The sequence below is a fragment of the Schistocerca americana genome, chromosome 9, assembly GCF_021461395.2.
Source record: "Schistocerca americana isolate TAMUIC-IGC-003095 chromosome 9, iqSchAmer2.1, whole genome shotgun sequence".
In the NCBI taxonomy this organism is placed as follows: Eukaryota; Metazoa; Arthropoda; class Insecta; order Orthoptera; family Acrididae; genus Schistocerca; species Schistocerca americana.
In genome coordinates this window covers 42,105,784-42,120,464 of record NC_060127.1, presented here as the reverse complement: position 1 = coordinate 42,120,464, position 14,681 = coordinate 42,105,784, and the positions used below count along the sequence as shown (strand labels likewise).

The 14,681-nt window shown below is 45.2% G+C and overlaps 1 protein-coding gene across 1 annotated transcript in view; it reads left to right on the top strand.

The window, feature by feature from the left end:
* LOC124551015 (gamma-interferon-inducible lysosomal thiol reductase-like) overlaps positions 1 to 14,681 on the top strand; it is a 39,903-nt gene that overhangs the window by 3,486 nt on the left and 21,736 nt on the right. The window contains exon 2 of the mRNA XM_047125860.1: positions 4,333 to 4,482. Within this exon, the coding sequence (XP_046981816.1) occupies positions 4,333 to 4,482 (150 nt within the window). The remainder of the gene's footprint in view (positions 1 to 4,332; positions 4,483 to 14,681) is intronic.

The following is a 14,681-nucleotide window of genomic DNA, read 5'->3' as shown; positions in this document are numbered from 1 at the left end:
CTTAATACTAACTAAATGTAATGGAAGGGGTTCAAGGCTTTCCTATTTTTAGTTAGCAGTTAAGTTTACCATTGGAAATTTTATTCTACTCACAAAACATTGTTTATAAATTGCACTATTGGTAAAAGGAAATATTTTAATACAGGATGATAAAAACCAACTGCATTCAACAAAAATTTGAACGAATATTCCCTGAATGGGCTTCCAAGTTCTACAATGGATCGAAGGATGACCTATGCCATATCATATCTATAATCTATGTTTGAGTTAAGTTTCATAAAAGAGAAAACTATCAAAACGGTCTACAGTGACCCTCAATTATGTTTAGTTACTTATTTAACTTGTCGTAAATTACAGTGGCTGATGTGGCTTCTCAATAATTATATAACAGAAAAATCATTGGGTTTCAGATTTTAACTTCTAGTAGAAAATGTGAATACCATGAGCTTTAATTGACGATCAACACTAGTATTACACAAAAAGGGGATGGAACAGATGAGACTTCTGCAGTTCTGAGTGAAGCCTTATGACTCTTATGTGGCATCGCGTGTGTTCATTACCTTGTTGTTGGTTAGGCAGCATCAGGGTGCGGCGGGCGGCGCAGCTCCACACACCTCACTGTTTCGGTAGCAACTCTGTCTAACTTCTCCTTACTACAATTTACTGAAGTTGGTTTAAGAAAAGCTATCTGGCTGTGTTTTCAACTGACCAATCAGGGTCTCAATGTTAACCTTAAGCTCCGCCTACAAAAGTTCTGTCTATCCAATGAGAAACATATTTTTAGTGGTGGGGAAATGTTTTTAATGTTTGCTACGTAACAGAGACGCGTATAGTCTCACGCTAAAACTTTCAGCTGATGTAGCCCTTTTAGTGTTACAGTAAGATCTATACTGTTCTTCCGGAGGGCTCTATCTTTTAACATGGGCTGGGGGGGGTGGTCCTGGCGGTCAGCCGCGATGTGGATGTCCGTCCCTTATCATAGGGCCTTCTAGCTTAACACGGTCTGCTCTTGGCTTCTGTTCTCGTTTCTTCCCTCGGAACTGCGTCTGTTTCACAGTGGGAAGGTATCACATGCATTTAGGCGTTCTTGTGTTAGTCTGTGGTATTCCATTTGCGCACTCGTTGATCGTATTATTTAATGTCAGGATTTATTCGGAGCTAAGTGACATACTGCCGGATTTTCTATCATGTCAGGGTTTTCATGGAAGGTGTTGGATTTGCCTGACACCTTACAACAGTTATGTTGGCGTTTTTCGCAATGTCTAGCAAGAGTCAGCCCAAACAAGTACTGCTCATCATGTTTTTCATGCTGCACCAAACTTTGGTCTGTTTCCCAGTATAAACAGAAATCATTTCTTAAAGCAGAATTTTTCGTGCTCACTCGATAGGGCGGCCCAAAATCACTCTAATGCGATATTCGGTTTGGTGACATGCATTAACAGTGACAGTAAAACGAGGAGAGTAGCCGTTACTCCACGACCGACTGTTCAGCGCTGCCATCTGCCAGTGACACTCAGTGCTGGCCAGGGTGGCGTGCGAAACGACCAAACTGACCGAGGACTGGACCGCTGGAGTTGCAGATGTTCTGCGTACTTTACAGTCAGCGTTACTAAGTATCGATAGAACACGTGTGTCAACAGAACAATTTGGAACCGTTCTGTTGCATGACCACATAAAATTCCGCTTTAAATACAATCTTGTTTCTACCGGGAAACAACTGACGTTTTACATTCACATTGGCATTGCATGGAATATGTTAGGAGTAGTAATTACCTGGGCGCACTCTTGTTCCACATTTCGAAAACGAAACTACAACATATAAATCTTGCTCTTGGCAAAAATCTGCACTGGGTAATGGTTCTTCAAAAATGGTTCAAATAGCTCTGAGCACTATGGGACTTACCATCTAAGCTCATCAGTCCCCTAGAACTTAGAACTACTTAAACCTAACTAACCTAAGGACATCACACACATTTTTGCCCGAGGCAGGATTCGAACCTGCGAGCGTAGCGGTCGCGCGGTTCCAGACTGTAACGCCTAGAACCGCTCTGCCACTCACACCGGCCACCGTCACCGATTTAATCTGCAGCTGACTAGAAGAAGACCTCTACATTCGACGTTTCGTGAAGGAACACAGCGAATCGAGTACGTAACTGCTGCCCAGTAGCCATCCAAGAGCACAAGATTTCTCCAGATGCGCGAAATTGAGGAGATTAGCACGGCTTTTCCGTGTGCAGTAGATGTGAAACTGTTGTGATGATACAACAGACGGTTAAGAACAAGAAACGGATATTCTTTATGCATGGTGGAGCTCCAGACGAACGGAGTTTGCAGCCTTTTACGTAAATCATCTGCGGCATCAATTCTAAAATATTATTCTAGTGTATGGGGTCATTATCGAGAAGGTATTAGTAAGAGAGAACATAAACACATGCACTTCTAAGGCTATAAGGTTCTGCATTTAAAACAAGCTATAACGTCAGATCGTTGCGGTATCCGACCTATTACTCGCATGGAATGCAACGCTATTACTATCTCCTTGTAAGAAACGTATTTCCAGCGCATGAGATAAGTTCTCCTTGCAGGTTTCTCTACGCTAAACTACGGTGGAAAACTATGAAATGAAAAACTGCTTCCTTAAAACTTCGATTCTTTGTGATACATGTACAATATAGCTTTCCATAGTGTGTAGCGTCCACTGTTCTCGTCCGATCACGAATCAGAAACTGCACTACGCTCGCCAAAATGTTCAAATGTGTCTAAATTCCTAAGGGACCAAGCTGCTGAGGTCATCGGTCCCTACACTTACACATTACTTAAACTAACTTACGCTAAGAGCAACACACACACCCATGCCCCAAGGGAGGACTCGAACCTCCGGCGGGAGGTGCCGCGCAATCCGTGACAAAGCGCCTCAAACCACACGGCCACTCCTCGCGGCTACTGTGCTCGTATAAAATGATCGTTAGTAGCGAAGAACACCTCACGCAAAGAATGAGATGATGCGCGTTCATGTTACTGCGCGCCAAACGGTAATTTTTTCATAATGGAGTGGTTGCGCCGGCCGGTGTTGCCGAGCGGTCCTAGGCGCTTCAGTGTGGGACCGCGCGACCGCTACTGTGGTGTGCGTACTGTAAGACCTTCGGTACACACACCATCAGATTATTTGACTTGTTGCTCTAACGAAGTAGGCGAATGTCAGCAATATGTCTCGTGGTCTTATCGTGGCGTGTTTATCTTCCCCCATTAGGTCAGACGATTGAAATGCCACTTGCACGCTTAGAGTAGCAGATTGACGGTGACCAACTTTAAACAGAACTTGATTAATTAATTAATACATCCATGCCCGAGGCAGGATTCGAACCTGCGACCGTAGCGGTCACGCGGTTCCAGACTGAAGTGCCTAGAACCGCACGGCCACACCGGCCGATGCCAGAGGTTACTTTAACGTCTGTAGACGTCTCTCCATTGATAACAACATGCTGTGTTCTGTTTGCTAAAAACTCTTCAATCCAGCCACACAGCTGGTCCGATATTCCGTAGGCTCTTACTCTGTTTATCAGGCGACAGTGCGGAACTGTATCGAACGCCTTCCGGAAGTCAAGAAAAATAGCATATACCTGGGAGCCTGTATCTAATATTTTCTGGGTCTCATGAACAAATAAAGCGAGATGGGTCTCACACGATCGCTGTTTCCGGAATCCATGTTGATTCCTACATAGTAGATTCTGGGTTTCCAAAAACGACATGATACTCGAGCAAAAAACATGTCCTTCGCGTACTCTGTGTAAAATAGAACTGATATCCCATCAGGTCCAGCGGCCTTACCTCTTTTGAGCGATTTTAATTGTTTCTCTATTCCTCTGTCGTCTATTTCGATATCTACCATTTTGTCATCTGTGCGACAATCTAGACAAGGAACTACAGTGCAGTCATCCCCTGTGAAACAGCTTTGGAAAAAGACATTTAGTATTTCGGCCTTTAGTCTGTCATCCTCTGTTTTAGTACCATTTTGGTCACAGAGTGTCTGGACATTTTGTTTTGATCCACCTACCGCTTTGACATAAGACCAGAATTTCTTAGGACTTTCTGCCAAGTCAGTACATAGAGCTTTACTTTCGAATTCATTGAACGGCTCTCGCATAGCCCTCCTCACACTACATTTCGCTTCGCATAGCTTTTGTTTGTCTGCAAGGCTTTGGCTATGTTTATGTTTGCTGTGAAGTTCCCTTTGCTTCCGCAGCAGTTTTAAAGCTCGGTTGTTGTACAACGGTGGCTCTTTTCCATCATGTATGTGTACTGCCAGTCGTTACGGAAGATATAACGTTACAGGTATTTGCTGATACCACAGCGACAGTTGGCGTCTACTATGAAACGCTGTGCCCAGTGTGCAGAGGATTCTTCATAAACCAGCTGCTTCCGGCTTATAGACAGGCTCCAGATCGTATCACCGTTAGACTGGTCCCATTTGGCAAAACTGTGGTAAGTAACACTTTCTCTCTACTTTCTACTGTTTAAGACGATTGAAACACAGTAAACTACACGTAAAGCTTTATTTCACACCACTCATCAGTGTTACATTACACACACACACACACACACACACACACACACCTGCTTCAGAGGACAGCACATTCTACTCTATACATCTACATTTACATCTACATACATTGCCTCCCAACCACCCTACGGTGCATGGCGGAAGGTATCTTGTACCACTAGTACTCGTTTCCTTTGCTGTTCAACCCGCAGACGACTGCCTATGTGCCTTATAGTATTCTCAAAATGAAAAAATTCGACACATTTCAGTCTTAGCATCATAGAAAGAGCTCATTCCCTATCAAGATCAAGCTTACGTCAGAAACAGGCATCTTAAACAACACTTGCTAGGAAATCAGCTGGAACGTTTTGTATTTCCTTTTCCTTTTTAAAAAAATGAAGGTAACATATATCTTCATATCACAGCTTAAAAGGCACTTCCTAAAATACACAGCGAACAGCGCCACAAGTAAAAGCATAAGGAATTGCAAAGCATGAAAATGGGTATTACCCACATAATCAGCCATCTTCCCAATACCAAAACACCTGACTAGTCAAGAAATAAATTACTGTCCAAGGCAAAAGTGGATCCAAACCATTTTCCACAGCACAGCGACGCTCCAGGAGGCTCTACGGTGGGACGACCACTAGCCCAGACACAACTCACTTCAGCCTGGCGAATGCCAAATCCAGCTGCCCGGCTCTACGAAGAAGCACTCCCTGTGTCTAACCATTTAGCGTCGAATGGCGTTGCCACAGTGGTAACATCGGTTCCCACCGGATCACCGAAGCTTAGCGCTGTCGGACTTGGCTACCGCTCGGGTGGGTGACCATTTGGGGTCTGCCGAACACTGTTGCCAAACAGTGTGCAATCAGCCTGTGAGGCCAGTGTGGTGTGCGTACTGTAAGACCTTCAGTACACACACCATCAGATTATTTTACTTGTTGCTCTAACGAAGTAGGCGAGTGTCAGCAATATGTCTCGGGTCTTATCGTGGCGCGTTTATCTTCTGCCGTTAGGTCAGAAGATAGAAATGCCACTTGCACGCTTAGAGTAGCAGATTGACGGTGACCAACTTTAAACAGAACTTGATTAATTTTCACACACATTTGTTAAAATAATAAAAAGCATAGACATTACGTAACTTGATTCTGGATGCTGTTTACAATTGACAATCTGAAGTTCCTTTGGTCTTGGTACGTTAATCTTATTCTCACATATCTCTGATACTTGACAAAAGTGTCTATTCATTTATCTTCATAGCTATGTACAGGAATATGGGTAATCTTATTAGGCACAGACTGAAACTTGACTATAGACTGGTACAGACTGGTGCAGACAAATGCAGACTGGTACAGACTGACTAATCGGAGGTCTGTACACTCGTTATAATACCTCGCGCGTTCATGTATCAATGCGCGAGTGTGATCCGCGAGGAGAAAAGGTTCTACGTTAGCAGTAATCTCATTGGCTGCGTTACATATTAATACACGGATCGGTGGAAGCAAAATTTGGTCCATCTCTAAGGCAGCGCCATCTCGTAGTGCGGAGACGGACGAGCGCTGCGCCTGCACTGTTGTGCTTAGCGGAGCGCGCAAGTGGGAAAGTTGTGTACGCGCTGACTACACGGAACTATGTACACGACAGCCAGTTTAATAGCTGCTTGACTGAGAAGTAGCGGCTCTCGTCACAAAAGCTCACAACGGCCAGGAGAGCGGTGTGCTGACCAAATGCCGCTCCACATCTGCGTCCAGTAACGCCTAACGGCTGAGGATGACACGGCGGTCGGTCGGTGCCGCTGTGCCTTGAGAGGCATGTTCATACAGAGTTAGAGATTATTCGCACCCACCACCCATACTCGCCATCTTCCTGTACATCAGCAAACAGCTGTTAATTGCTGCTCACCCTGTTCGTCGGGACGTTTTTGTGTGTGGAGAATAAGAGTGGTCCACCTACTCTTCCATGGAAGACTCCTGACCATACCCTCGTCTCTGACGATTCGAGAAGCTGGACGTTCCTTCTGCGATATTTCAGCCACTGTACGTGATTACTGGCAGCGCTGGTCACGAGAATGTACGACCATGCTCTGGACAGCCACTTGGCACTACCGAGAGGGAAGACCATCGTGTTTGGAGTATGGCTATGGCGCATTGCATCTGCAGCAGAAATCTGAGCAACAGTTGGCACAACAATGGCACAACTGTTACAGATCGGTTACTTGAAGGACATCTCCGACCCACACGGCTTGTAGCGTGCTTTCCAATGACCCCGAGCCACCACCATTTGCGACTTCTGTGGTGCCAAGTGAGTACTCATTCGAGGGCAGGGTGGAGGTCTGTTGTGTTTTTCGATGAAAGCTGGTTCTCTCTCTCGGTGCCAGCGATGGCCATTCGTTCGTTAGGAGGAGGCCAATGGAGGACTTTCAACCAGACTGTCTGCGAGCTAGGCACACTTTACATACACCTGGAGTTACGGTCTGGGGTTCGATTTCAAATGACAGCAGGAGCACTCTCGGGGTCATCCCACGCACCCTGACTGCAAATTTGTACGCAGCCTGGTGATTCGGCCTGTCATGCTGTCATTAATGAACAGCATTCCAGAGAGTGTTTTCCAACAACAGGACAACGCTCGCCCACATACCGCTCTTGTAAACGAACATGCTGTACAAAATGTCGACATGTGCCTTGACCTGCTCGAACACCAGATCTGTCTCCAGTCGAGCACAAATGAGACATGATGGGGCAGCAACTCCAGTGTTACCCACAAATAGCATTAAGCGTTCCTATATGGAACGACCAAGTGTAAAACTGGCGTGGAACTCCATCCTACAAACTGACAACCGCACCTATACAACACAATGCATGCATGTTTGCTTACTTGCGTTGAACATTCTTGCAGTTACACCTGTTGTTCATGCACCTGCTTTCACAGTTATAATGGCTTATCTCGCGCTTATATTACCTGTGATCTAGCAATGTTAATCACTTTAATTGTTACCTATACAAATGTGTTCCCGAAATTTCATTACTCTATTTTCATCATCATCATTTAAGACTGATTATGCCTTTCGGCGTTCAGTCTGGAGCATAGCCCCCCTTATAAAATTCCTCCATGATCCCCTATTCATTGCTAACATTGGTGCCTCTTCTGATATTAAACCTATTACTTCAAAATCATTCTTAACCGAATCCAGGTACCTTCTCCTTGGTCTGCCCCGACCCCTCCTACCCTCTACTGCTGAACCCATGAGTCTCATGGGGTAACCTTGCTTCTCCCATGCGTGTAACATGACCCCACCATCTAAGCCTGTTCGCCCTGACTGCTACATCTGTAGAGTTCATTCCCAGTTTTTCTTTGATTTCCTCTTTGTGGACACCCTCCTGCCATTGTTCCCATCTACTAGTACCTGCAATCATCCTAGCTACTTTCATATCCGTAACCTCAACCTTATTGATAAGGTAACCTGAGTCCACCCAGCTTTCGCTCCCATACAACAAAGTTGGTCGAAAGATTTAACGCTGCACAGATAACTTAGTCTTGGTACTGACTTCCTTCTTGCAGAAGAGAGTAGATCGTAGCTGAGCGCTCACTCCATTAACTTTGCTACACCTCGCTTCCAGTTCTTTCACTATGTTGCCATCCTGTGAGAATATGCATCCTAAGTACTTGAAACCGTCCACCTGTTCTAACTTTGTTCCTCCTATTTGGCACTCAATCCATTTATATTTCTTTCCCACTGACATTACTTTCGTTTTGGAGATGCTAATCTTCATACCATATTCCTTACATTTCTGATCTAGCTCTGAAATATTACTCTGCAAACTTTCAATCGAATCTGCAATCACAACTAAGTCATCCGCATATGCAAGACCGCTTATTTTGTGTTCACATATCTTAATCTCACCCAACCAGTCTATTGTTTTTAACATATGATCCATAAATAATACGAACAACAGTGGAGACAGGTTGCAGCCTTGTCTTACACCTGAAACTGCTCTGAACCATGAACTCAATTTACCGTCAACTCTAACTGCTGCCTGACTAGCCGTGTAAAGACCTTTAATTGCTTGCAAATACTCTATTTTTTGAGTTCTAATTTTTTTCCGCCAATTTATCGTCCTGGACAGTGGTAGAAAACTTCACGATCGGTGGAGGTTTCTTCTGTCTTTAAAGTCAACTTCACCAAAGATATCCGTGCATATTGATATCCACTCAGACATCAAATAACTTGCTTGTGACCTGGTGTCTGGTGTTAACCAAATGACATATAGGAATCTTATAACACTTACGTAACGGCCTTGCCGCAGTGGATACACCGGTTCACGTGAGATCACCGAAGTTAAGCGCTGCCGGGCGTGGCCAGCACTTGGATCGGCGACCATTCCGGCCGCCATACGCTGTTGCCATTTTTGGGATGCACTCAGCCTCGTGATGCCAATTGAGGCGCTACTCGACCGAATAGTAGCAGCTCCGGTCGGAGAAAACAATCATAACGGCCGGGAGAGCGGTGTGCTGACCACACGCCCCTCCTATCCGCATCCTCACCTGAGGATGACATGGCGGTCAGATGGTCCCGATGGGCCACTTGTGACCTGAAGATGGAGTGCTATGCTATAACAGTTACGACAGGCGAAAACTGTTTTCCGTGCATAAATTTACCAATTAATCTTATTAACTTTTTAATTATTCAAGCCGTAGGCCTGTAACTACATAACTGAGATCGTGACTATGTATGCAGTAAGAATCCGCGATTGGGAACAAGGTGTTTATTTTCTTAAACTCTCTTTCTTTGTTAAGTGTCCCGAGTGGAGAGAAGCTGAGGCCTTTCCACGCGGTTTATACGCCTGAGGTATGTCTGCGTTTCACACGCCGACTTGGTTTACTGCATGTAATTAATTACCACATGAGTGGACAAAAGCTCTTCCTCTTTTAAAGACAGGAAAGAGGGAAATCAGCTGTCTCAATCCTCATCCCATCTTCCTGCCCAAAATTTTTGACAGATGAATGCATTCTCACTCTTTTAACAAGAACATTGTAAATCATTTAACCCAGTCACTCTTTGTAGTTAAGCGTTCGTACAAAGCATCTCCCTCTAACTGCCACTATCCACATATGTCCCTTTCCCACTGTTTCCTTTACCTCCCATTGATTTACAGTATATCCCACTATCACTCCCTATTTCTCTCTCTCCCTCTTACAATGTCTCCTTCTGTCTTTCTTTCCCACTACTATTGTCTCCACCATAAGTTGGTAGCTTAATAATTCTGAGTAGTCCAGCTCCTGCACACGCATCTTTAAATTTTCGGTCCAAAATGCGCCCTCCCCTATTTTACTCCCCAATTTGCCGGTCTGGGAGCGTCCAGACCCCCAAGACTATGGATGATCGACCCATCTGTATTTTTAAGTTCCACTGTCTGTTGTCTCTTTCGGTCCCAGTGCACCTATCTCCATCTATTTCTCGTTCTCTTTCACTGACGTCTTTTTCTCCTCCATCACCACCGCCTCCTTTCCCTTCCTCTCACACTGCCACTGCCTCCTCTCTCCGCCGCCGCCACCGTCTCTTTGCTGCTGTGTTCCAGCACAAAAAGTTTTGGGAGGAAGACGGAATGGGTACTGACTTCCCTGTCAGTCTTTCCGAGAGGAACATATCCGCCATATTTGTGCTCTGATAGGAGTATTTTTCTGCTACTCCCCTTCTTTTCCTTGCTACAGTAGTGTGTGCTGCTTATATAAAACGAATTACGTACGTCACCAAAGTTTTGACTGTTTATGTGCTTGGAAATACTGTATACTTCGATACATTCAAATAACAAATAAGTTCGCATCGTAAGAGATTAAGACAAAATAGTTTGTATTTCTTCTGAATACTTTGTTCACCGATCGCATTTCATCGAAAATTCGCAGTTAATGATTTGTAAAAATGTTATTAAAAATATTTCACTGAATTTTCAGTCATGCCAATTTTATAAAATCTCTGACATTGATTTTAAGTTCAGTTTGGTATGTTAAGACCTTTTTCAGAACATTTTTTCCAGCACTACGCTCGGCATATTTGTGAAGGCATGAAATGTCCACCTTAGAGACAGCAAGTCACAAGGTTTTATTCATGAGAAGATGCCGACTAAAAACTTAGTTTGGTGACGTCAGAACTATTTCGATGAGCCTATAGTCCTTGCCATGTGTTCACTACGTCAGTTAAAATTACATTTACGCCTAAGACCGAATATCAGGCGCATTTTTATGTGTGTTAGGTCTGTAACATAGACCTCGATAACGGATAATGATTTCGAAAAAAGTTTCAAGGTCCTCAGAAAATTGTCTTAAGGATTTATGATACAAATTTCGACGATCTGCTATGAATATAAATCATAAAAGTTGCCATTCCCACAATTGGTACTTTTCGTACTCAAAAATCATGGTTTTTTTAGTGGTTTTCTCACGGACCGCTGATGAACAAATAGAGCCTAAGGTCGGTGTTAGACCGCTCCTAACGCAGAAGAATCAACCGATCTGCCCAATTTGGCTGGACCGGAGGACGTATGTAATGTTTAAATTTTGACACTGTAATGCAGGGCACCTACAGTATGCCCGTTCTTCCGATATATATACAAACGGTCGTTAGGCAAAGGGTTCTCCAAAACATATGACCGCTTACCTCTGTTATGAATAGGAGCCAAGATATGAGACCCTGAAAAGTCGCATCTTCGCGCACAGACGGATAAGTACAATAGCGGAAAAAAAATTAGTACACCCTTTCAGGGATTTCCAATTCACTCAACATTTATTGTTGCAACACTGTATATGGAGTGCACGAAATGATTACATTTACACATCAATAGCACAGGCGGTTCTGAGGTGTGAGGTATCGAACCATGCTGGAACACCCATATTAGTACGTGGTGCAGTCTACACAGGCGGCAATGCAGGCGCTGAATCTGGCATCCAGTCGATCGTACAAAGGGAAACGTTATGCCACGACTGCTCAGCGTGTTGTTGGTTGATGAGCCGCACCAGTCACTCCTCGTCCCATCGTAGCCCACACGTGCTCGTTTGGAGACAAGTCCGCAGATCGTAGTGGCCAGGGAAGCTGCGGCGCGTCTTGCACAACACGGGCAGCGTGTGGGCGGGCACTATCTTGTTGGAGCAATGCATTACCTTTCTTTTTCAAAGAAGGCAGAAGAATGGGTATAACAACATACTGCAAGTACCGAGCGCTGATTAACGTCCCCTCCAAAAACACCAGTTGTAGCTTAGTGCACGCCACACCATAAGGCCTGGGTTTGGGTCAGTATATCTTGGACGAATGCACTCTAAGAGAAAGCACTGACCAGGTCTACGTCGTACGCGCAAGCGACCATCACTTGCGTGCAGGTAGAACCTCTACATCTACGTATATACTCCGCTAGCCACCAAGCGGTGTGTGGCAGAGGGCACAATTCGCGCCAAAGTCATATTCCGCCCTCTCTGTTCCACTCGCGGATCGCGCGAGGGAAAAACGACTGTCTGAACGCCTCAGTACGAGCTCTAGTTTTCCTTATCTTTGAATAGTGATCATTGTGCGATTTGAAAGTTGGTGGTAATAATATATGCTCTACATACTCGGTGAAGATCGGATTTCGGAATTTAGTGGGCAGCCCCTTCCGTTTAGCGCGCCTTCTATCTGCAAGTGTGTCCTACTTCAAAGTTTCTATGAGATTTGTAACGTTCTCGCGATAGATAAGTGTTCCAGTAACGAATCTTGCCGCTCTTCTTTGGACCTTCTCAATCTCTTGAATCAGATCCCACTGGTAAGGGTCCCATACAGACAAATAATACTCTAAGACTGGACGAACTAACGCATTGTCCTTGTTGAAGGACTTCGTCGCTTCAAGATTTTACCAATACAACGCAATCTAGAGTTCGCCTTACCCGTTACTTGTGTAATCTGATCATTCCATTTGAGATCATTTCGAATAGTCACACCCAGATACTTGACGGATGTTACCGCTTCCAAAGACTGGGCATTTATTTTGTACCCGTACATTAATGGGGATTTTCGCCTTGTTATACGCAGTAGGTTACACGTACTAATATTGAGAGATAACTGCCAGTCATTACACCACGCATTTATTTTCTGCAAATCCTCATTGATATGTTCACAACTTTCTTTTGATACTACTTTCCTGTAGACTACAGCATCATCGGCAAACAGTCAATACCATCAACCATATCGTTCATGTATATCGCAAAAAGCAGCGAACCTATTACGCTGCCCTGGGGCACAGTTGAAGTTACCCTTGTTTCTGTTGAAGTCTCCGCGATCAGGACGATATACTGCTCCCTGTCTGTTAGAAAACGTTCTATCCAATCGCATATCTCATCGGATAAACCGTAAGCGCGCACTTTTTGGAGCAAGCGACAGTGCGGAACTGAGTCGAACGCCTTTCGAAAGTCGAGAAATATGGCATCAACCTAGGAGTTGGTATCTAGAACCTGTTGTATATCATGCACAAAGAGGTCCAGCTGTGTCTCGCATGACCGCTTTTTCCTAAAACCGTGCTGGTTTCTGTAGATCAGCTTCTCAGAGTCTATAAAGGTCACTATGTCAGAACACAACAAATCGATGTCAGTGAAATGGGCCAGTAACTATGTGCATCCGATTTTCTACCCTTTCTTATAGATTGCTATGACTGGGCCTTCTTCCAGTCCCATGGAACCTTCATTGCTCAAGACCACGGCGCACAATTTCCTCTCCCGAGCGATCTTCTGACGACACCACACGAATCGTGTACCTGTCCCCACTGCTAATAAACAGTTCGCAACAGTTCTTGTTGACACGTCTGGGCTCACAAGCTTTCTCATGAGCCACTTGGTAGCTGTACCATTCGCCTCTGCTGCCCTTGCAATACCACGATACTGGTGGGCGTCTGCGCTGCGTCAACGTCCAGAACGTCACCTACGGTTTATGAGAACGTTCACGTGACTGCTGATATCAGCATCGTTACACAACTGACGCAGCACGTCCAACGTGTGTGGTGATTCTCCAAAAGAACCATCCCGCCACAATCTGATCCCTGTCACTCGCGCTCATTTGGCTGTAGGTGGCACGAGAGCCTGTCCGTGGCATGGTTGCCTGCCTGCTTCACACTTTTGCACCATACTGAGCCTTCTGTGTGGGAGCATTCCCGATTAAAGTGTAGACACAGACGGCGCTCTCGTAGCTGCGCCACTTGCTGTGGGATAACATTCAGTGTCAGTACATCTACACTCACGCTCATAAATTAAAGATAACTGAAGAATGTGGTGCCACACAACGTGGCACTACGCAAAACTGGCGCTGATAGCATAGGCACATAGAGAATACACACGACACAGATCTGTAAGTCCACGGTATGATAAGTTGAAAAAACTGTCCATAAACACATGTGCTACAAAACGCCACTGTTTCCTGCGCATGTACCCCGACATTAATATGGGATATGACCACCATGCACACTACACAGGCCGCACAACGGATTGGCGTACTCTGGAGCGGGTGGTCGAGCAGCTGCTGGGGCGTAGCCGCCCATTCTTGCACCAGTGCCTGTCGGGACTCCTGAAGTGTCGTAGGGGTTTGAAGACGTGCAGCGATACATCGACCGAGAGCATCCCAGACGTGCTCGATGGGGTTTAGAACAGGCAGGCCACTCCATTCGCCTGATATCTTCTGTTTCAAGGTATTCCTCCACGATGGCAGCTCCGTGGGGCCGTGCGTTATCATCCATCAGGAGGAAGGTGGGACCCACTGCACTCCTGAAAAGGCGGACATACTGGTGCAAAATGACGTCTCGATACACCTGACCTGTCACAGCTTCTCTGTCAGACATGCAGGGGTGTACGTGCACCAATCATAATCCCACCCCACACCATCAAACCACGACCTCCATGAAGGTCCCTTTCAAGGACATTAAGGGGTTGGTTGTTTAGTTCCTGGTTCACGCCAGATGAAAAGCCAGCGAGAATTACTGTTCAGACTATACCTGATCTCGTCCGTGAACATAACCTGGGACCACTGTTCCAGTGACCTTGTACGGTGTTCTTGACACCAGGGGTCAGTGGAATGCACCTTGTAGGTCTCTGGGCGAATAAATTATGTCTGTTCAGTCTTCTGTAGACTGCGTGT